Source organism: Piliocolobus tephrosceles, chromosome 7 (genome assembly GCF_002776525.5).
Source record: "Piliocolobus tephrosceles isolate RC106 chromosome 7, ASM277652v3, whole genome shotgun sequence".
Lineage (NCBI taxonomy): Eukaryota > Metazoa > Chordata > Mammalia > Primates > Cercopithecidae > Piliocolobus > Piliocolobus tephrosceles.
The window spans coordinates 26361075-26385499 of record NC_045440.1 but is presented as its reverse complement, the minus strand read 5'-3'; the positions used below and the strand labels follow the sequence as shown (position 1 = coordinate 26385499).

General features: G+C 38.6%; 1 protein-coding gene across 2 annotated transcripts in view; it reads right to left on the bottom strand.

The window, feature by feature from the left end:
* ELP3 (elongator acetyltransferase complex subunit 3) overlaps positions 1-24425 on the bottom strand; it is a 104588-nt gene that overhangs the window by 71836 nt on the left and 8327 nt on the right. For both annotated transcript variants that reach the window (XM_023216805.3, XM_023216806.2), the window contains exons 4-7: positions 19429-19499; positions 18259-18322; positions 15815-15883; positions 13101-13255 (exon numbers count right to left, since the gene is read on the bottom strand). In XM_023216805.3, coding sequence (XP_023072573.2) covers positions 13101-13255; positions 15815-15883; positions 18259-18322; positions 19429-19499 — 359 coding nt within the window. The remainder of the gene's footprint in view (positions 1-13100; positions 13256-15814; positions 15884-18258; positions 18323-19428; positions 19500-24425) is intronic.

The window sequence follows — 24425 nt, the reverse complement described above, 5'->3', positions numbered from 1 at the left end:
GTTCTCTGTGAAGCATAGCTTAAGCCAAAACCTTATGCTGACAGAATTTTTAAAAATTGTGGAGCAGGGGTGAAGAGAAATGGGACAATAACCCAGGAATTTAAAAGCAAACAAAAACCAAAAGCTACCAGCCTTCAAAACAGAGCTCCAATACATTTCTCCCCCGATGACATCTTCCCAGAACCCCTCCGCCCCCAGTGAGATCTCAGCGTTCCCATTCCCAAAGCACCCTGCCCACACTACAAGTAGTCTGCTTTGTTATGTGTGGATATGTCTGTCTCTCCATCTGGACAGGAAGCCTCTGAAAGCTGGCAGTCTCAAACACGTCTAGACGCTAAAAGGCTTCAACACTAAAAATTCTCCGTCAATTAAAAAAAAATTACAAATTTCAAGAAGGAATAAATGAATTAGGCATAATTGGGAACACAGGAGGTCTCTCTTCACTCCAACAGCAGCCTCTAGATACATCTACAGCTTATCTTTCCTCTTGCAAAAAGTTAACCTTAGAAGGTGCCTAGCAGTAGGCCAGATATTCTTCAGAAAGTAAAACTATAATAGTTCTTGTCCCAGACATGCTTAAGGATCTAGCTGGGGAGATAAGACTTACAGGAAAAAAAAAAAGAGAGAGAAACGACTACAGAACAAAAAGCTAGAAGTGGCAGAAATATAAATAGATTTAGATTGTTTCTTGGGAAGCATGTTTCTATTTCTGGAAAGAAGAAAGCGACCTTTTGACAAAAGCGCTATCTATCATCACCGTCTCCTTGCACTAAGGGCCCAACCAGGCGGACACTGATGGAAGGAAGATAGCACACTGATTTTAAAGTCTCTTCATTATTATCTTCTGGAAACTATCTTTTGTTTCACTCCAAGAAGCTGTGGTATCAGACAGGGCACCTCTCATTACGAATAATTCGTGGCAGCTCCTCTTTCAAAACCTCTGTCCTTACTGCAACTGGATGTGCCTGAGTCTAGTCTTGCTTAAACTCTCACAAGAACTCAAGGCTCAAGTTCCTGAACGGCTTACAGAACATTCCCTCTGTGGACATCCTGCAACCTCATACTCAACCTGCTCAAACCAGACTGCACAGTAAAAAATGGTACAGAGATAAAATATTCATTTTCGTTAGTCACAACATATAATCTCTTCTCCATCTATGGTCCCAAAACAAGTCAGTGGAGTATACTCACTTCTTTGAACAGCCAGATTTGTTTGAATTGTTGGTAACACCTCGAGTTATTGGTGTAACTCCTTGGCAGCAGCACCATGAACAACTTCCTCTTCTTAACTATTACCATATCTTGAAAATATCTCAATAAAATTTGAAGTTCTGCCCAATGCTCTGTTAGTGATACTCTAGACTTAAATGAGTTGTTTGATGTGCTTAAGGATTTAAAAATAACTATTCCACCCAATCTTTTTTTGAGATGGCAGTCAAGTCTGCTTCCTCGATATTGGTGGTTTTGTCATGAGGTTCTATAAATTAACCACTGCCCAACACAAAATGAAGTAACAAAGAACAGAATTTTGATTTAAAAATGAGTACTACCTATGAAAAACCAACCTGGTGGCACTGTAGCTTACAGACTAATCAAAGACCGTTGTGCCCTATCATATTAGCTGGCAGGGCTTAAGATATATAAAAACAACCTATAACATTTTGTTTGAGGTTTGATTCTGTTCATGGCTGACAAAAACTATCATTTTGTAGTCCCCTCGTCTAGCTAAAGAACGAGCAGCAACACATTATTAATAGAAAAGAAAAAAGAATCACAGATATTATATTCTTTTAATATTATATCCACATTGAAATTTAAGGTTTATATATATATGAAAACATAGAAAATGATTCTCAGAAAGTGGTTGCTAAATGAAGAATAACTTGTGAACATATCTTTTAGATAAAAATTCTCATTCCATTAGAAAGCTTCAAATCATAGATGACAGATATAGTTTTAGAGATAATATAGTCCTACACCTCCTCATTTTTATAGATGAGGAAACTAAATCACACACAAAAAAAAGTGAATTAAACCAGATAATAATGCAAAATAAGAATATAAATAAGTCTGGAGGCTAAGTCTCCTGATTCTTAAGGGAAAGCTCTTTCCACTGCATTCACTGAGCATTTACTAAGTACCAGAATTCTATGCTTAAGGTATTGTACTAGATATAAGGAGTCTTCGCCTTTTCTCTTAAGAAGACATTCCCTATTAAAGGATATAGAAAAAATACATTATAAAGAATTAGACCACAATAGTGTTCATTACAACTATTATTCTTGGCTACTGAAAATCAAAGTGAGGAGATGATTAAACTGGTAGATACGAATCAAACCATCAGCTTAAATTGATGTATCAATAATTACAACAAATGTTAACAGACTAAACACTCCAATTAAAAGGCAGACACGAGCAAAATGGATTAAAAAAAAAAGACCCAATTACTGTAGACTTCTGTCTAAAGAAATGCATTTTCAAGATAAAGAAACATATGGGTGGAAAGCAAATGGATGGCAAAGGATAATACACAGGGCAAACAGTAAGCACATGAGGCTATGACAGCTAAATTAATGCCAAGTAAACTGCAAGACCAGGGATGCAGAAGGACATCTCATGATGATAAAGAGGTAATTTCATAATGGTGAAAGCTCATACATCAGGAAAACACAGCAATCATAGATGTGTATGCACCTAGTAACAGATTTTCAAAATAATTACATTAAGTAAAAATTAATATAACTGAAGAGAGACGTAGACAGTTCTTCAATCATTGTTGGAGATTTCAATCTCTTAGCAATTGACAGAACTACAAAATAATAAAAAATAAAATCTACCTGAACACCACTACCAACCATCTTGGTTTAACTGATATTCATAGAACATGACACTCAGCAACTGAGAATATACATTTTTTACAAACACACATGGCATGTTCACCAAGAGAGGCCATATATGCTGGGCCATAAAACAAGTCTCAATAAATTTTAAAACACCAAAATTATACACAGTAGGTTCTCTGACAAAAATGAAAATAAATTAGAAATTAATAAGATATCAAGAAAAACCTCATTGTCTGGAAATTTATAAATTAAACACCCCATTCCTATACATTCCTTGGATCAAAAAAATATATATATATAAAGGGTATTAAGAAATATTTTGAATTGAATAATTAAAATACAACACATCAAAATGTGTGGGATTCAGCTAAAGCGGTGATTTGAGGAAAAGGTCTAAAATGATGGCCAACCTTTTTGTTTTTTTTGAGAAGGAGTCTCTGTTACCCAGCCTGGAGGGCAGTGGCGTGATCTTGGCTCACTGCAACCTCCGCCTCCCAGGTTCAAGCGATTCTCCTGCCTCAGCTTCCCCAGTAGCTGGGATTACAGGTGCACGCCACCACACATGGCTAATTTTTGTATTTTTAGTAGAGATGGGGTTTCGCCATGTTGGCCAGATCTGCCCGCCTCACCTCCCAAAGTGCTGGGATTACAGGCATGAGCCACCGTGCCCAGTCAAGCTTTTACTAGAGAAAGAAGAGCAATTAAACCGAAAGAAAGTGGAATAAAAATAAAAGCAGAAGTCTACAGAGTAGAGGAAATACACAAAACCAAAAGCTACTTCTTTGAAAAGAACAACAAAATTGATAAGCCCCTAACGAGGGTAAACAAGAAAAATAGAATACAGATGATGAGTATCCGGGTTGAAAAAGGGGTGACCACTAAGATTCCACAGACATTAAAAGCCTAATAAGGCAACGTAATACCAAAATATTTGACAAAATGAATGAAACAAAATCCTTGAAAAACATAACTTATTAAAATGGACACAGATGAAACAGAAAATATGAATAGCTCCATATCCATTAAATGAACTGAATTAATTATCTAAAACTCTTCCATAAAGAAAATTCCAGCCCTAGATAGTTTCACTTGTGAGTTCTAGCAAACATTTATGGAAGAAATCACATTCATGTTACATGAACAGTTTCAGAAAACAGGGGAGGGAACAACACATCCTTACTTGTTTTGTGAAGCCTGAATTATACTAATACCAACAACTAATACCTGAAAACAAAATTATAAAAATTACAGGCTGCCACCCTGTATAAACGTAGACACAAAAATCCTCTACAAAGTATCAGTAAGTTGAATCCAACAATATGTAAAGATGATGATATAATAGGGTTTATCCTAGAACTGTGAGGTTTAATGTTAAAAAAAAAATCAAAATAATCCATATTATCACAATAAAGGAGGAAAATCATATGATCATTTAAATAGATGCAGAGAAAGCATTAGACAAATGAGTTAATGACAAACCATCTCAATAAACATATTCAATCTAATACAGGTAACTATAAAAAATCCACAGGCAACACTGCACTTAATACTGAAATAAAAATGTTTTCTCTGTATCACTGGGAACAAGACAGAGAGGCCCACTCTTACTACTTCTGTTTAACACTGTACCGAAGGTCCTAGGCAGTACAGTAAGGCAAAAGAAAGAAAAGCATGCAAATCCAAAAGGGAAAAGTAAAATGCACATTTGCAGATGACATGATTGTTTAGGAAGTAAATATTAATGGATTTACAAAAATAGCTTTTAGAATTCAGTAGTCAATTTAGTAAGGTCTTATGATATAACATTAATATATAAAAATCAATTGTATGTATATATATATATATATGAGCAGCAAAAATTTGAAAAAATGAAATCTATGGCTGGGCATGGTGGCTCACACCTATAATCCCAGCACTTTGGGAGGCCGAGGTGGGCCGATAGCTTGAGGCTGGGAGTTTGAGACCAGCCTGGCCAACGTGGTGAAACCCCATCTCTACTAAAAATATAAAAATTAGCCAGAGATGGTGGCGGATGCCTGTAATCCCAGCTACTCGGGAGGCTGAGGCAGGAGAATGGCTTGAGCCCAGAAGGTGAAGGTTGCAGTGAGCTGAGATGGTGTCACTGCATTCCAGCCTGGGTGACAGAGCAAGACTCCCACTCAAAAATAATAATAATAAAATTTTAAAATGAAATTTACATTTCATTTACTGTAGCACCAAAACACATACAAATATTTTGAAAAAATTTGTTTACAAAAGGCTTACAAAATCTCAACAACGAAGATTGCTAAGAGAATTTAAAAACCTAAGTATACAAGGAGATAGACTATGTTCGTAATTGAAGAAGCAATAAACTGTCAATTCTTTCCATTTGTTCTATAGTTTTAACACAATTCTAAATCCATTATACTTTTTAATAGACTTTGGCCAGCTGATTCTAAATTTTACATAGAAATGCAAAGGACCTAGAATTTCTAAAGCAATTTTGAAAAACAATTACAAAGTTAGAAGACTCACATTACTTGACTTCAAGACATACTAAAAAGCCACAGTAATCAAAACAGTGTAGCACTGGCATAAGGATTGAAAACAGATTGATGAAACAGAAAAGAGTCCAGCTCACATCTACTGAGTCCTTCGATTTTTAACAAAGGTGAAATATAATCCGAATGAGGAAGGAAAGTCTTTAAAGAAGTAATGTTAAAGCAACTAGATGTCTATATGGGGAAAAAGAAACCGTGATCCCCACCTCATACTACACATAAGAATTAATTCAAGATGGAACATAAACCTGCAAGTGAAAGCTCAAACTATAATTAGAAGAAAACACAGGAGAATATCTTTGTGCCTTGGGAATGTGCAATGGTTTATTAGAGACAATACAGAAAAGCAATAACCACGAAAGAAAAAACTGCTAAATTCTACTTTATCAAAATTAAAAACTGGCTAAAAGATATCATTAATATAACAAATAGCCAAACTGCAGACTGGGTTTTCACATTTGCTAAATATAGAGCTGACAAAGGACTGGCTGCTAGCATATACAACCACCCAATCAAAAATGGGCAAAAGATTTTAACAGATACTTCACAAAGGAAATATACAAATAGCATAAGCACGTAAGTGTTCAACATCATTAGTCATCAGGAAAAAGCAAACTAAAACCACGAGACACCATTATACACCCACTAGAATGGCTAAAATTAAAAAGACTGACAACACCATATGTTGGTGAAGATGTGGTACAACCAAATGCTCATACATTATTGGTGGGAGTACAAATAGTAGAGCCATTTTGGGAAAATGACTGGCAGTTTCTTGTAAAACTAAACTTATATAGCAATTCTATGTCTATTTATTCCCCAAGAGAAATAAATACATATAGCCACAAAAAGACTTATACAAGAAGGTACACTGAAGTTTTATTCATAATGGCCACAAACAAAACAGCTCAGGCATCTATCAATAGAATGATGGTAAACAAACTGTGATCTCTGCATACAATAGAATAACTCACCACTAAATAGGTAACAACAAATGAATCACCCAACAACATGGATAAATCTCAAAATATTATGCTCAGTGAGAGAGGCCTACAAGAGTATGCTATATGGTTCCATTTATATAAAGTTCCAGAAGAGACAAAACTAATCTGTGATGGGGAAAAAAATCAGAAGAATGGCTGCCTCTGGGAGGCACAGGGGAGGATTTACTAGGAAGAGGGATGTGAGAACTTTCCCCAGAAACATTCTGGGATGACAGTGACATTCTGTATCTTAATAGGACTTTGTAGCACAGGTATATGCATTTGTCAAAAATAATCAAATGGTATATTTAATATATGTGTTTCTCATATATATATTACGCCACATGTTGTTTTGTACTATATGTAAATTTACTTCAAAAGAAAAACACTGCAAACAGTGAACACTAGTCAGTGATATGCATGATGAAGTATCTGGGGAGAAGCATAATGAAGCATACAACTTACTATGAAATGCATCAAAAAAGAGCATAAGCATGCATGAAAGAGACTGATGAATGGATAGTGGAACTGACAGATATGTGATAAAACAAGTATTATAGAATCTAGATGATGGGTATGTGGATGCTCATTGAAAACTGTTTAATTTTTATTTGTTTCAAATAAAATGCTGAAAGAAAAACAATATCAACTCTCTTAAAATGACTAAGATTGTATCCTACGTTCTCCGGCCAATGTTAAGGATCCTGGTCACCATGTATGGAAATCTGGGTGACCAAAAGAGAAAGTAAAATGGTCAACAGAAAAAGTGAGAGGTAGGGAGTATCAGTGTCAAAGCCCAGAAATGCAGAAGGTCCTGAGGGCTGCCAGAAATGAGGCCCAGAGCAGCAGGGACACAGTCAGCCACTCTCAGGCCTCTGTAGGTTCCTTTTGCTTCTGTCGCAGCTCTGCAAGTCTACGAAATTGTCTTCTGGGCCTGGTACCCAGCATTACCTAGCACTTCAGCTTTTCTAAGACAGGTAAGAACACAGTTGGAGGATTTAAAGTCATTAATGGGGAGGAAAAAGAGGAAGGAACGGAAATGAATTTAAAATTCCACAGGGAGAAAGTATGACTCACCCACTTTTTAATGGGTAACTACCCTTTTAAATTGCATCTTGTGAAAACAGCCAAGGAGCCTTAAAGATTGAATGTAAAACTGCTTCTGGGCAAAGCTGATTAAAAAGGAATAAAACCATTTTAAAAGGTTGTTCGAGTTATTTGGCAACATTTGCATTCTAGTGAATGGGTGACTCAGACCCCACTACCGGTCTTTTTCATCTCCAGAGCCTGATTGTTACCCGATGACAGTCACCAGTAATTGTTGCTCTCTGGAGACTACTGAAGACTCTCAGTCCAGCTGAGAGTACTGAGTGATTAGCACTTTGCTTGATTTAATGAGCCTTCACAAAAGCCATATCTGTTTTGTCCTTGAACTCTCTGTTCACTCAACTTTCGAATTTTTCCATCCTCAAGAATATGTAACACATGGCTTGCTACTAGCTTGCCATAAATAATAACCAGGCTCTCTGCTAGCTGGGGCTTTTCTTTACCTTAACTCCTATTATTTTAAGAAGCAAAACTTTAATCAGGTTCAACATATGAAAACACAGCAGGGACACCTGAGCTAACACAGGAGTAAAACTTGACCCTAATGTGAACAGACTGTTAACCTTAAATGCTGCTTGCTGACTCATCGGTCTCAATATATCACCTTTAACCTAATTTAAAATTAATCTTTAAAAAAACCCTGCTAAGCTAATGAAAGTCAGTTTACATCTATGTAGTCCAGCAAGCAAAAACCAAAGTAAAATAAACAAAGTTCATCACCTTACATCTAAGAGCGGTGGGCTATGCTGTGCAAACCAACCAGTTTTCACGCATACGCTCTGTGCAGGATAAGAGAGAAGGGCAAGGTCAAATCCAAACATTTCCGAGGGCCACATTATGTCAAAACCACAACTTCTCTGGGCTGTTTTTTATTTCACAATTATGCCAACACTTGAAAATACTTTCTGTCTCTAGTTCTATAGCACAAACGAGACTATTATTTCTTCAAATACAAAGTTTCCCTCAAAACAAATACAAACTCTATTATGAGGGGTCTGTAGTAAAACTCTACCCCAACAAAGAAAATGCCACAAATCGGGTTTTTTTTTTTTTTTTTTTCAGATTATCTCACAAAAATATAGAGACTAAGAGAAAAGAGCAAAACATTTAAAATGTGTGTTGGCAGAATTCAGTGTAATTTATTGATGGTTTTATGGCTCCCAGATTGTACTTTTATTACTTCTCAAGAGCCATTCATGACATGTGTTGCAATGAAAACCCAAATCGTATATAAATTTTTATCTGAAAATAAAGTGTTTGTTGCCCTCTTGAGGTATATTCAAGAACAGAAACAAAACAACACTGGCACTGCCTAGAATATTACTGAAAGAGGCTTTCTCTTTCACAGGGCTTTTTTCTACAAACACTGAGTTCGCTGTACTAGACAACCCTATTTTCAACCCAACGATGGACAACTTACATTCAAGCACCACTAGCACTAGAACATTTCTGCAAAAATGAAACGTTACACCAAGAATAAAGCAAAATTTTTAGTTTCAATCGATGAAAATGTCAAACTAGATACATCCTAAAAGTTCACTATGCAGATCTTAGTTGGCCTGCTTCATATGCCTCAGGTGACCCAAACTGTAGGTGATGAAAAGCTTAGTGGCAAATTTGTATGGGGCAGACAGGCAAGTCTAAGATATTTACAGCTCAATTCCACTTAATATGTAAGGTCTTCTTATCTTGAAGAACTGGTACCACTTTCACACTGGTACTCCGCTTATCTTGAAGACCTTACATATTAAGGTCCAAGAAGGGAGTACAGAAGTATATAAGCGTGCACAGAAAAACTAATCTTGATAGATGTCTCTGCCAGGGAATTTTCAGAGCTGAATAAATTGTGGTCAGTAACCCTCTGAGAGAACATTCTGCTGCCATTCCCGTCTCCTGGCTTTGAACTAATAAAGGTTGGTTTTCCTCAATTGCATTTTATCTAAGGTATAGTTTGATTTTTCAGTATTATTAAGAGTAATTAGCTGGATGATATCATTACTCCTCTAAAGTTTGAAGACTTCAGCGTTTACTAAGCATGACTCATTAATGATCATTTTTTTTTTTTTTGTTTTTGAGACACAGTCTCACTCTGTCGCCCAGGCTGGAGTGCAATAGTGCCATCTCAGCTGACTGCAACCTCCAGCTCCTGGGTTCAAGCGTTTCTGTGCCTCGGCCTCCCGAGTAGCTGGGACTAGAGGCACCAGCCTCCACGCCCAGCTAATTTTTATATTTTTAGTAGAGAGGAAGTTTCACCATGTTGGTCAGGCTGGTCTCGAACTCCTGGCCTCAAGCAATCTGCCTGCCTCGGCCTCCCAAAGGGCTGGGATTATAGGCGTGAGCCACCACACCCGGCCTCTTGATCAGTTTTGAATGAGCAATAACAACATAGTCACCATCTCATCTGCTATTAAAGCCCCTGCAGGAGTAAGAGATCATAATGCTACAGGTCCAGGTTCACGGACACAGAATTCGCCTGTTACATTCCCTAGAGTCAATCGAACAGAAGTGGGATGCTGTGCACACAAACTCTCTCAGCTGCCGAATCTTTCACATGGGCTCTTTGAGCTACCCTTGGTATTAAATTTTATGAAAAAGCTCCTCTCTTGTTTTCACTTTAACAAACCCAAGGAGAACAAAGGAAATTAAGCGGGTAGGGGAGTAGGGAGGGCACAAAAAGATGTGACTGCCCCCAATTCCAAAAGTCAACCATACTCAGGTCATTAGCTAACTGATCATTCATTTGAAATTCATTCACGCATTTACTTGTGCTTACTATGTGCCAAGAACTGCTTTACTTACGGGGTAATAAAAACCACTCTTAGGTCTACTCAAAATTTGGTCCTACACAAAAAATCTTAAGAGGTGGCACTATTTGAACAAACTTATAATTAGCTATATGAAACCCCCACCCCATATAAAAAAGAAGCCAGAGAAAAGCCTGAGGGTGGTAGGGAAGGGGGGCAAGGAAAAACAGGCCATATTCCTCCCAAGACCTTCAAGCTCCGACGATGTGCACACACGTGCACATACATACAGACACACTCACATTCTGACACCTAGCACAGCTTGCAATGTTAGGCTCTCAAAGCAAAGCTACCTGGGGTTTACATCCCACTCTATCACCAACCACCTCTGCAACTTTGGGCAAACTGCTTCATTTCTCTATGACTCAGCTTCCTCACCGGAAAAACAGGGATAATCTGAACACTTAACTCAAAGGTTTACTATGAGTATTAAATAAGTGAATATTAAACACCATGACAACATGGCCCACTGTACATGGAACAAAGGGAAATATCCTCCTTTGCTCCCATTTCCCATGTCCCTTCCTCCTCAGCTCTAAGATCTATGATGACCATTATTCTGCCACCTTTTCTATGCATTTATATACAGATGTGTAGTATGTGTGTATGTGCATGAACATACAAATAATGGGATTGTACTGTAAGCATTGCTCTAAAAATTGCTTTTCACTTAGTACACGTTGGAGATCCACAACTCTCCCATGAGGTGGTCTCCTCCATTTACATGGTTGGCAACATTACCAATGAAGCTCAGACTTCTCTTGTATTCAGAGCCCACTGACATCTACACTTGAATGTATCACAGGCACTTCAAACTTTACACACCCAAAACAGAACTCTTGATTTTTCTCCCATTGAGATTTTTCTCTGCTTTTTCCGCTGTTTTTTCCACCTCAGTATACAGCCCTACCCTACCTTCCTACCATTTCTGACAGCCAGAACCTTAGTGTCAGGCTCGATCCCTTCCTCTATCTCAATCTCCTCTCTATCACCACTGCTGCCGCCCCCAGCTGAGCAGGGATGGATGTAATCAGATGGCCTTCTATCTGGTTTCCCACTTTCACCCTGGTACTCCTCTAATCCATTAGCCAGACAGTAGCCAGAATGACCCTACCTGTTAACCAGAACATGCCACTTACCCTTCATCTGCTTCCTATCGCATTTCAAATAAAATTTCAACTCCTCAAAAGCATGTATCTTGGCCCTTACCTAACATTTCAACCCCATCTCATGATGTTCTTTCTCTTGTTCACTGCGATCTGACATGGTTTGAGTGTTTGTCCCCTCCACATGTCATATTGAAATGTGATCCCCAATGTCGGAGGTATGGCCTGGTGGGAGGTGTTTGGGTCCTAGGGCTGGATTCCTCATAAATAAATGGCTTACCACTGTCTTCCTGGTGATAAGTGAGTTCTCGCTCAGTTGTTTCATGTGAGATCTGTTGTTTAAAAGAGTGTGCCACCTCCCCTACCCGTGATGTGATGTACTGGCTCCCCCTTCACCTTCCACCATGATTGGAAGCTTCCTGAAGCCTCACCAGAAGCAGATGCCAGCACTATGCTTCATGTGAAGCCTATAGAACTGGAGTCAATTAAACCTCTTTTCTTTATAACTTACCTAGTCTTAAGTGTTCCTTTATAGTGACACAAATGGATTACCACAAGATCTAGCCATGCTGGCTTCCTCTCTGTCCCTAGAACACCCAAGCTGTTTCCCATTTCAGGGCCTTTATCTTACCCGTTCTGCTGTTGGCCTAACTCCTCCTTGTACTTCAGGCTCAGCCTAAACATCACCACTTTCCAGGATCTAAAACAGCACCCAGTATCTAGTGGGCCCTCAAGAAGGATTTGTTAAATAAGGAAAACAGTAACTATCCAGGTGTTCCCACAATTCCTGAAAACAAAAACTATTTTAAGACTTTCACTTCTTAAATCACTGAACTACATACTAACCTGTAGTATTCTTCTTGCTAAAATCAAGGAGTCAAAATAATGCATAATTTTGTCAACTAGAATTCAAAATGAGTAAATTAACTTGTGGTTTGAATAACACATGATTTGACAAACATGAGTTTGTCCCCTCTAAAACTCATGTTGAAATTGTCATTGTAACAGTATTAACAGGTGGGGCCTTTGAGAAGCAATCTGACCTTGTGGGTAAGAGTAATGCCATTATAAAAGGGTGAATTAGCCTGCTTTTTGTTTTTCTTGCCTTTTGCCATGTGATGACGTACCCTTGCCAGATGCCAGGACCTTGACATTGGACTTCCCAACCTCCAAAGCTGTGAGTCAATAAATTTCTGTTCATTAAATTACCTAGTCTCAGATATTTTGTTATAGCAGCATAAGACAGACTAAGATCCCAATCATAAACAGTTATTATTTAATAATTAGGAAATATTTACTCTAAATTAAATTTTTAACTACCAGTACCTTGTTTTGCTGATTTTACAGCAGTTAAATGTTTCAAATAAAGGACACTCCCAGTGCCCTTCTTAGGTGGGCTGAAAAACTTAATTAGGCCAATCAAAACTACTGTTGTTTAGACGAGCCTAAGGCTGAAAAGACCTTCATGGACCATATTTGGTGAATCTCTCTGTTTGAGAACACTACTATGTCAACAAACTATATTCATTTTTTCTTTAAAAGGATTATTTCAGTGAAAGGATTATTTCCGTGAAAATGAGAACTTTCCCCGAAACGAGAAAGACTATGAGAAGTAAGAATGTGGATGCAGGGCAGAAGGCATTCTCGTAAGCTAATGCTAGGAGCATAAACTGACAATCACTCTGGAGACTATGATAAAATAAGAATTTCTTACTTGACTGCCTCGTAAATATTGTTGGAAGTATGTCCTGATAAGGCATCATGTAAATTTCGAATAAAATAATCTCTGTATTCTTCTGGAAGAGCCATAAACGTTCCACCCATCACAATAAACTCCACTTTATCCACACTATGACCAAGTTGTTTTAACTGAAAGACAAATTCATCAGCATTAGAATGATGTAAGCAAAAGCAACTACTCTAAGAAGGCATTGCAAATCTCTTATTTTGCGGTGTTTTCATCAGTAGTTTAAAAATCAGAAGTAATGAAACATATTCAGCTAATTCTGTGGATAAAAAATAGGCTCGTCTGAAAGAAAAAAAGTGAGTACAACTCAAATAAGGAGAATGAGAACATAAAATAACAAATAAGAGGTGTGACTTTAATACGTACAAAGTGGAAATTTAAAAACACGAAGAATATAAACTAGAAACCGGTAAAGACAAATATAATACAATATGCAGAATAATAAGTATTTATTGATCATGTATTTTATGTCAGACTTGGTGGTAAGCCTAGGGGACAAAAAGGTGGCATTTATGGTCAACAATGATACATGAATGATTATGTAATATAATAAGAATTTGATGTAATGGAAGAAAACAAGAATAAATTAGAAAGAAAAATGAAGAGAGCAGTCTAAAATTGATGGATGATTCTGGGCACAGGAGGGACTTCAAGTCTGCTTTCTAAAAAAAAAGTGAAAGTCTGATTAAAAATGAAATATTCAGGCCAGGTGCAGTGGCTCATGCCTGTAATCCCAGCATTTAGGAGGACCAGGCTGGCAGATCACCTGAGGTCAGCAGTTTGAGACCAGCCTGGTCAACAAAGTGAAACCCCATCTCTACTAATAATACAAAAATTAGCCAGACGTGCTTGTAATCCCAGCTCCTCTGGAGGCTGAGACAAGAGAATGGTTTGAACCAGGAGGCAGAGGGTGCAGTGACCTGAAATTGCGATTGTGCCACTGCACTCTAGCCTGGGCAATAAGAGTGACACCTGTTTCAAAAAAATAAATTAATTAATAAATATTAGGTCTCCTCTACTAGGGAAGAGAATGATACCAATCTTTCATTTTGTTGACTACAATAAACCAAGATTCTAATTTTTAAAAATAGGTATTGAAATTAACACTAATTTCTGAAAATGGCAAAAAAATTTATACAGAAAAACTATATATATGCATGTGTGTACATATATCAACACTAAAATAATACTCTATTTCTATATCTATCGTTGTTTCCAAGAGATACTCATTAAAATTACCCTGGTAGCTTTTTAAAATATCTTGCTAGAACCTTAAAGCTGACTTAATCAGAACATCCAGAGGCGAAGTTCTGACACATGTTTTGGAGAAGTTACTCAGGTAATTCTAGTGCATTTAAGAAAAGAATCACTGCTCTATGTTCATTTCTAAATCTTGTAAATTATGCTCCTTTTTTGGTAAACATAAACATTTCATGCTCAACAGTTTTACATTTTAAATGAATTAACTATCATAGCTCAAAAAGAAATTGAAACAAAGGTCAGTTTAGAACCCACTTTTTGGAAAAATGCAGGCTCCCCCAGGTGGGGTCCTCTCCTGTCACTGACAGTTCTGTTCCTCATACGCTTGGGTGACAGCAAAGTGGATATGAAAACTGAACAGTATTCACCAATAAGCCAATAAATAAACCCAGACACAACGTATCCACTATAGTATGTATTACTATCTACTTTAGACTTGGATGTGCCTACTATACATTACTGTTACTTGGACAGTGCTTTACATTCTTTAAAGTGGACAAGTGTAAAATAAACTTGTAAAAAAAGAAAATCTGTATTAATGCTCAGATTTCTTGAACAGTGCAAAGTCATGTACGTAGTACTTGTTTTTGGTCAGCTACACCAAGGTATAATTTACATACGATAAAATCCACTAACTTTAAGTGTACAATGGATGAGAGCATTTAGAATTATCTACCCACCACCATGATTATGATATAGAATAATGCCATACCCCCACAAGTTTCTTTGTATTCCTTTGTAGGAAATTTCCTATTTCCACCCATCAAATCTGTCACAATACCTCTTTCTGAGACAGGTTCTTGCTCAGTCACCCAGGCTGAAGTGCAGTGGTATGACCACAGCTCACTGCAGCCTTGACCTTCTGGGCTCAAGGGACCCTTCCACCTCAGCCTTCCAAGTAGCTAAGACTTCAGGTGCACAACACCACGCCATGCTAATTTTTTTATTTTTTGTAGATGGGGTTTTGCTATGTTGCCCAGGTTGGTCTCGAACTCTTAGGCTCAAGTGATCTGCTGTCACAGCCTTCCAAAGTGTTGGGATTACAGGCATAAGCCACTGGGCCTGGCCAGTCAAAATACTTCTTATTCTGACTTTTGGAAGTTAAAAGTCAACACATCCACCTATTGTCTAAGAATTTTCATACATTTTTATTCCACAAATTTCATACTACTAATAATTTTCTACAAATACAAAAAACTTAGAGAATATAAAACCCTTAAACGATAAATACAGTGTTTAAAGAAAGCAGTGTTTTTCACCTTGCTAGGCATGGCAAATCCTCCCTCAGATGGATACTGAAAACTTAAAAAGGGGAAAGACACATTTTTCGTTATTTCAGGTTCAATTTGACTCAACCAACAATGCCTTCTTAGTAAGTATAAACAGCTAATTTTTTAAAAACATGTTTTTTAAAAATGTACCTGCTCTATTCGGTGTCTTGTCTGTAGGAAAGGGTCATATCTGGCACGGATAGCTCTCATGGAGGTTGGCTAGAAGAGAAAAATATTGTTATGCTCACATTGAATTAAAAATAAAAAGTAGTTTCAAAAGGATTGTATTAAAAAAAAAAAAAAACTCTCCATGGTTCAGAACACTGAAACATGGCTTGTACCCCCATTAATTTTTCTCAGTCTTGTCAGGGTTCAAAACAATGTCCTAAATCACATCCGGCAGGTGTCCACCCGCACTGTCATAAGCACCTCAACAGCAGGGTGTCTCCTTGGATCACATCTGTCTTTTGTATAAACACGTCTGGAATCCCGGGGTCACCAAAGTGTTCTGCTCACAGACACAGACGTGCATACATATTCTAGAGTCATGTAATAAAGTAACTTTTAAATAAGCTTCTAAAATACCACACAATTTTTAATGGCTACCATCATACAGTGGAAAACTCTACAGCCACAAAACAATGTACTGACATAAAATGTTCACTAAAATATTGTAAAATAAAAGGCAAATTGAAAGAGGACTCTGATATGCGACCTTATATGGAATCAGTCGAACAAAGAATATGTCCAGGTTGAGCATCCCTAATCCAAAAATCAAAAATGCTCCAAAACTCAAAATTTTTTGAGTGCCAACATGATGCCACAAGCGGAAAATTCCACATGCAAGTACTTAATACAAACTTTGCTTCATCCACAAAATTATTACAAATACTGTATACATTAATTCAGACTAGGTGTATCAGGTGTACATAAACCAAAAATGAATCTCATGTTCAGACTCAGGTTCCACTCTCAAGATTTCTCATTATGCATATGCAAATATTCCAAAATTCAGAAAAATCCAAAATTCGAAACACCTCTGGTCCCAAGCATTTCACATAAGGGATAGGCAATCTGTGTATGCTGTATTCCCTGAAATATCCCTGAAGGATGGGAGGGAAATAATAGACAACACTAAGTGGTAGGGGGAAGAGCAAAAAAGAATGGTTAGGTGATAGGAATGAGAGGAAGCCTTTTCACAAAATCATTCCTCTTGTATTTTAAAAAATTTCAACCCTAGAAAAACAGGAAAAAAAATGAAAACACATATGAGAAAAAAGTCACAAGGTTTCCTGGCTTCTGAGCTCTTCTGAGGAGGGTGACTCCTTCAAAAGTGCCTCACTGGCCTCCTGCCTTCCTTCTGGTCCCCACTCTAACCCTTTCTCTACATGGCCATCAAAATGATCTTTAAAAAAAACTAAATTGGATTGTATCATTCCCCTGCCTTAAATCCTAATAGCTTCTCATGACTCCTACCCTAAAATGGAAACTCCTTAACTTTGCTTACAAACCCCAGCTCATTTGCCTCCCAGCCTCATGCTTCCCTCACTCTCTGCACTGCACAACACCCCCATGTCTTTCCCTCCTTGGGTCTTATTCTAGTGACTTCTCTGCTAGGAATGCCCCTTGCACATATTCTTAGGACTAGGTTCTTGTCATTCAGACTCCGCTTCAATCTTACCTCCTCACAGAATCCCTTCCTAACCACCACAGCTAAACCATCTCAGCTGCCATCACCTTACTCGATTTTACAGCTCTGCTTAGCATTTTTTGAGTGCCTGATACTTTTTCTTGTGTCTTTACTGTTTACCTTCCATTATTAGAATACAAATTCCAGGCTGGGTGCAGTGGCTAATGCCTGTAATCCCAGCATTTTGGGAGGCTGAGGCGAGCGGATCACTTGAGGTCAGCAGTTCGAGACCAGACTGGCCAACATGATGAAACCTTGTCTCTACTAAAAATATAAAAATTAGCTGGGCGTGGTGGTGCTTGCCTGCAATCCCAGCTACTTGGGAGGCTGAGGCAGGAGAATCACTTTAACCCAGGAGGTGGAGGCTGCAGTGAAGGAGATCGTGCTACTGCACTCCAGCCTGGTAACAGAGCGAGGCTCCATCTCAAAAAAAAAGAAGAAAAAAACATGTAAATTCCGGAAGACAAAGGGACCCTCTCCATTTTCCACTACTAAAGCAACAGTACAATGTAGTGGTGAGCAGCAGAGTTCGAAACCTGCCTATCTCTTACTAATAGTGTGTCTTTGGGCCAGCTGTTTAAGCCCACTATGCCCTAGTTTCCTGATCGGCAAACTGGGATAATGATAGTGTCTATCTTCAAAACACTGCAATAAGATTTATGGTTATAAAGCACTTAGAACAACGTTTGGGATAAGAAGTGCTTATGTAAGTATTTCTGTAGTGGCTAGAACAATTTAGGACACTAGTAGACACTGGTAAATATTTGGTGAATGAACAGCTTTCATAATCAGAAAAAAACAAACACAAAAACAAAAAATTATCAGAAAGCCAGTACTGGTCAAACCATACTACAAGTAAAGCATGATGCAACACTTCATCAGGACGGCCTCAAAGTTACTGTACCTCATAGCCAGTGTAAGACTGAGTGGAATACTCAAAATCGGAATCAGGTCCTCCAGGGCAGTATCTGCCAATACAACAAAAGAATAAGAATGTCAGATGCAAAACTGAGTTCAACCGGCTAGTTCCAAGCATCTACCGTCTCCACAGAATCCTGATAACAAATGAGCTTCCTTTTCAAATCCTAACAGAAGAATCTACACCTTTGCAGTATCTGTAAATAACGTTATTTTCTACCAACAAGTAAATAAGATAAATATGTAAAGGGACACTATTACACCCATTTTCAAAATACTACCGTTGTGGTTATTTCAGAGGTTTAAGCTTTTAGGGACAAATAACAAAAAAAAAGTTTTCCTATGTTTGAATCAATACTCAATGTTCTCTTGGGAACCACACTCAAGAAAATCTTTCCCCCTTTTTATCTTCCTACCCAGAATCATGCAAACTTTTCTGCTAATTCTTTCAAGTAGGTGAGTTTGAGAAATCTAAAGGTTACGTATAAGGATAACTTTTTATTTTGATACGTTTCTGATCCAAATTCATTTTAAATTTCTGACGTGGAATTTAGGCAGCTCATATTCCCATGTTTCATTTATGAGTTAAACAGAATGTGCTGTTTTGAGTTGCATATCCCAATGTCTACTATTTTGAGTTCCATAACCTACATTTTTAAAATTATATATTGCAACAAATTAAAATATCCATTTTAATATCACTCTATCACCCAGGCTGGAGTACAGTGGTGTGATCTCGGCTCACTGCAAACTCCACCTCCCAGGTTCAAGCGATTCTCCTGCCTCAGCCTCCCAAGTAGCTGGGACTAGAAGCACATGCCACCACGCTCAGCTAAAATTTTGTATTTTTAGTAGAGATGGGGTCTCACGGTGCTGGCCAGGCTGGTCTTAAACTCCTGACCTCAGGTGATCTGCCTGCCTCAGCCTCTCAAAGTGCTGGGACTGTAGGCGTGAGCCACTGTGCCCAGCCCCATATATTACAATTTTAAAGCACTAAAATATCTAATGGTTGCTTGTTTGAAAGGAGTAATCTATAAATCTATTAAGTTGAAGTTTTAAATATTACCAGCATGTACTGACTAAGGGCTCGAGGGGGCATACTTAGTTAAAATAAAACACACACACACATACAATTTAACAAAATCACCATACTTACACACATATATTTCCTGTAAAACTGATGTGTGGACATCTGTGGGGTTTGCACATCACAGCCACAACAGCAATCTATAAAAGAAAGATGAATAAAAAAGCTATTATAGGATAATTAATACAACACTCCACAGAGTGGTTATCCCTTGGAAGGAAGGAGAGGAATGCAACCAGAGAGTGGCAAGAGCAGGCTTCAAAGGTATTGACGAGGCTGTATTTCTTAAGCTGGGCACTGGGTACAAGAGTGATCTCTATTTAATATTAATTATCTTTAAATTGTCCATATGTATTATATATGTGAATTTATATTCCATTTTACAATAAATTAAGTACAAACTAAATGAATTGTTAAAGCCACAGTGATTCTTAGTCTTTCTCTCTCTGATTGTCTTACTAAATAGCCTGTAAGAAAAAAATTACTTTATGCAATTCTATGAAGTTATATATAAACCTAACCTTTGTGACTCAAATGCCTCATGAACACACTGGATCTCAATATTTGCAGCAGGGACTATTAAACTAACAGCTTCGTGTTTCAGGGTCTGGGTGTAAGTAACTTCAGAGGGGTCTGACAGAGCCTCAGTGAGGTGAGGACAGGAGGCAGTAGCAGAGACGCGAGACTGGTTACATCCGGGGCACTTGGTCAAATCTGGCCATTTATGAAAGCGAATGCAAGCCAGGCTTCTCACTGTCAGAGAAGTAGCTACAAACATGGAAAGAGAGAAAAGCAGAATGAACTCTATAGGCTGGATGGAATTAAAGGTATTGTGGTCAATCAGAGTGTTCAACATATGGTAGACTGATAAATAAATACAAATGGAAATGTGTTACATGTATATGTGTGCATATATGTATGCAGCTATACATATATATGTCCTCGCTTGGTCCACTGAGAGAGTCTGGCAGCAGTAACACCCTAATAGCAGTAAGCACACCTAGTACTCAGGTCTTAGTTTCTAAAAATCCTTCTCCACTAAAAGAAATCAGGGCTCCTTGGGGAAATGGCTGATTCCAGGGCCAGAGCAAAGAAAGTCTAAGATGAGCCTGGGACATTTTTCTTTCCTTTCTTTTTTTTTTTGGTGACAGAGTCTCACTCTGTTGTCCAGGCTGGAGTGCAAGGGCGCAATCTCAGCTCACTGCAACCTCCACCTCCTGGGTTCAAGCAATTCCCCTGCCTCAGTCTCCCAAGTAGCTGGGATAACAGGCATGTGCCACCACGCCTGGCTAATTTTTTGTATTTTTTTTAGTAGAGACAGGTTTTCGCCCTGTTGGCCAGACTGGTCTCAAACTCCTGACCTTAGGCGATCCACCCAGCTCAGCCTCCCAAAGTGCTGGGATTACATGCGTGAGCCACCATGTCTGGCCGAGCCTGCAACATTTTATTGTGCCAGAAAGCTAGAAACTGCTCAAAGAATGATGAGGACATTTTAAAAAGACACAGAAATCACCTTGAAAAGGCTTTCACTGGTCAAGTCTGCAATAATTTGTGCATCAAAATAAATAGTAACAGATGACAACCCACCAAATAGGAAACCATTTATTCCTTCACACAAATAAAGGTATGAACTGGGTATGTGATGAGAAACAAGATATTTACCTAGTTTCTAAGTATTTCTCCATACAACACTTCTTTATACAAAGTGGGAAAAAATAATTTGACAGAGGGTAAGTCTGGTGGACAGCACCTTGATCAAAATAAGAAATGTCAGTGACAGGAAAGCTGAACCTAGGCACCACCAGATGGAAGATGATGAGAAGAACGCAGTGCCACTTCTGTGATGCACAGGCCGAAGACGCATAACCTGAATCTCATGATGAGGAAACAGCTGATGAACCCACATTGAGGGACATGCTACAAAATAACTTGCCTGAAATCTTCAAAAGTGTTAAGGTAATGGAGTCCAAAAAAGACAAAGGAAATGTCCAGACTAAAGAGATATGACAATTAAAAGCAATAGGTGATTCTGAACTAGGTTCTGTGGGACGTTATTGAAACACTTGGTGAAACTTATGTGAAGTCTGAGGCTTAGATGACAGTAATGTATCCGAGTTAACAACCATGGTGTTTCAAGGAAAACACAAACACGAACTCAAATACAAACTCAAAATGGGTTACGAACCTACTTGTCTATATTTAAAAGTTGTGCTCTAAGAAAGACAATGAAAAGACAAGCCACAGACTGCGAGAAAATATCTGCATAATAGGTACCTGATAAACCATTTCCAGCTAAAATATACAAAGAACTCTTAAAACCTAATAAAAAACACCCAATTAAGAACAGGGCAAAAGATGTAAATAGATATCTCACTAAAGAAGATATACACATATACAAATAAGTGTATGGAAAGATGCTCAACATCATGTCATTAGGGAATTACAAACTAAACAAGGAGATACCACTGTTCAACTGTGAGAATGGCTAAAATTCAAAACACTGGCTGGGCACCACAGTTCACACCTATAATCACAGCACTTTGGGAGACCAAAGTGGGAGGATCCCTTAAGCCCAGGAGTTCAAGACCATCCTAGATAACATGGTGAAACCCTGTCTCTACAAAAAAACACAAAAATTAGCTGGTGTGGTGGTGCATGCCTATTGTCCCAGCTACTTGGGAGGCTGAGGTGGGAGGATAGCTTGAACCTGGGAGGTTGAGGCTGCAGTGAGCTGTGATCATGCCACCACACTCTAGCCTCAGTGACAGGACAAAACCCTGTCTCAAAATAAATTAATTAATTAAATAAAACCCAAAACATCGACATCTTCAAGTGTTAGCAAGGATGTGGAGCATCACAGCGCTCACTCACTGCTGGTGGGAATGCAAAATGGTGCAGTCACACCGGAAGAGTTTGCAGTTTTTTACAAAGTGAAACACAGTCTTACTATATGATCTACCAGTTGCACTTCTTGACAGTTACTGAAGTAAGCTGAAAATGTAGGCGGACACAAAAACCTTCAGACAGCTTTGTTTAAAACTGCCAAAAATTGGAAGCAACCAAGATGTCTTTCAATAGGTGAATGAATAAGCAAATAGTGGTACATCCGTACAATGGAATATCATTCAGCAACTAAAAAGAAGGAATGAGCTGCCAAGCCACAAAAAGACATGGCAGACTTAAACACATATTGCTAAGTGGAAAGGCTGTATGATTCCAATTACTGTACATGAAACTCTGGAAAAAGCGAACTTTATTAAAGACAGTAAAACACTCAGTGGCAGTCAAGTTACGTCTGGAGCATGGAGAGGGAGAGGGACAAATAGGAGCTGGGTTTGTGTGTTTGTTTGTTTGTTTGTTTGTTTTTGAGATAGAATCTCGCTCTGTCACCCAGGCTGGAGTGCAATGGCATGATCTCAGCTCACAGCAACCTCTGCCTCCTGGTTCAAACTATTCTCCTGCCTCAGCCTCCCAAGTAAGTAACTGGGATTACAGATGCCTGCCACCGTGCCCGGCTAATTTTTGTGTTTTTAGTAAAGATGGGGTTTCACCATGTTGGCCAGGCTGTTATCGAACTCCTGACTTCAGCTATCTGCCCACCTCAGCCTCCCTAAGTGCTAGGATTACAGTCATGAGCCACTGCGCCCGGCCACAAATAGGAGATTTTAGGGCAGTGAAACTATTTCGTACAACACTGTAATAGTGGATACATGACATTATGCATTGGTGAAACCTACAGAATGTAGAACACAGTGGGTATTCTAATGTAACCACAGGCTTTGGCTAATAATAGTACAGCAATATTGGTTCATCAATTATAACAAATGTACCAAACAATGCAAGATATTAATAATAGGGAAACTGGAGTAGGTGTGAAGGTGCTAGAGGAAGTATATAATTTTTTTTTCTCTGTAAACCTAAAACTACTGTATAAAATAAACAAAGCACCATCAGAGAAACAGCAAGAATAAAGGCATGGAGGTGAGAATGGCAGTAGATAAGGAATGGCCACCAGCTGTGTGTTTCTGATACTTTCAATAGATCACTCTTGGGACACTGTCAAAGATGAATTTCATGCAGGTAGGACAAAGTAGACGAGTAAGGAAATGACTGAAATAATCTAAACAAGAAATAATAAAGGCCAAAGCATTCCTACCAGTGGCAGTAGGAATGGAAAATGCATTTCATATTTTTTGGAAACTGAGTGCACAGTGGTACCATGAACTAACATGGACAGGAAAGGTGAATAAGCACGTTTGGTATTAGTTTGGGTTATGTTATACTTGAGGAGGTTCTTAGGCAGTCAAAGGATAGATACCAAACTGACAATCTGACAGGAGGCTGAAGTTCAGGGAATGGTTCATGCTGGGAGTCAGCATACAGTAATGGTAAAATCACCAAATGGATGAGGTTACCAAAGCAAGCATGTAAAGTACCAAACACAATGGGCCCAGGACAAAAGAAAACACCAACTTTCAGAGGCAAGCACAGCAAGGGTAGCCCTCAAAGAAAGGACAGAAATGATCAGAGATAGAAGGAAAAACAGAGAGGGTGGTATCACAGAAGCCTCGGTTTACCAGGCAGGCTGAAAGGTTGCTAAGTTTCTGTCTTCTTTAGTGGCAAGCCCACACATAATGCTTAACCCTAAAAAGTCGGCCAGGCACAGTGGCTCACGTCTGTAATCCCAGCACTTTGGGAGGCTGAGGCGGGCAGATCACCTGAAGTCAAGAGTTCGAGACCAGCCTGGCCAACATGGTGAAACCCTGTTTCTACTGAAAATACAAAAATCAGTTGGGCATGGTGACACATGCCTGTAATCTCAGCTCCCTGGGAGGCTGAGGCACAAGAATCTCTTGAACCTGCGAGGTGGAGGTTGCAGTGAGCCAAGATTGTGCCACTGCACTCCAGCCTGGGCGACAGAACAAGTCTCTGTCTCACGGAAAAAGAAGTCAAGACTTATCTATTATATAAAGAATGTTATTTTATTTATGGATATGGAAGTTAATGGTAAAGAAATTGGCTAGGAGTTAAAAATGGTTGCCCTAGGGTAGAAAAAGGGAGGTGAG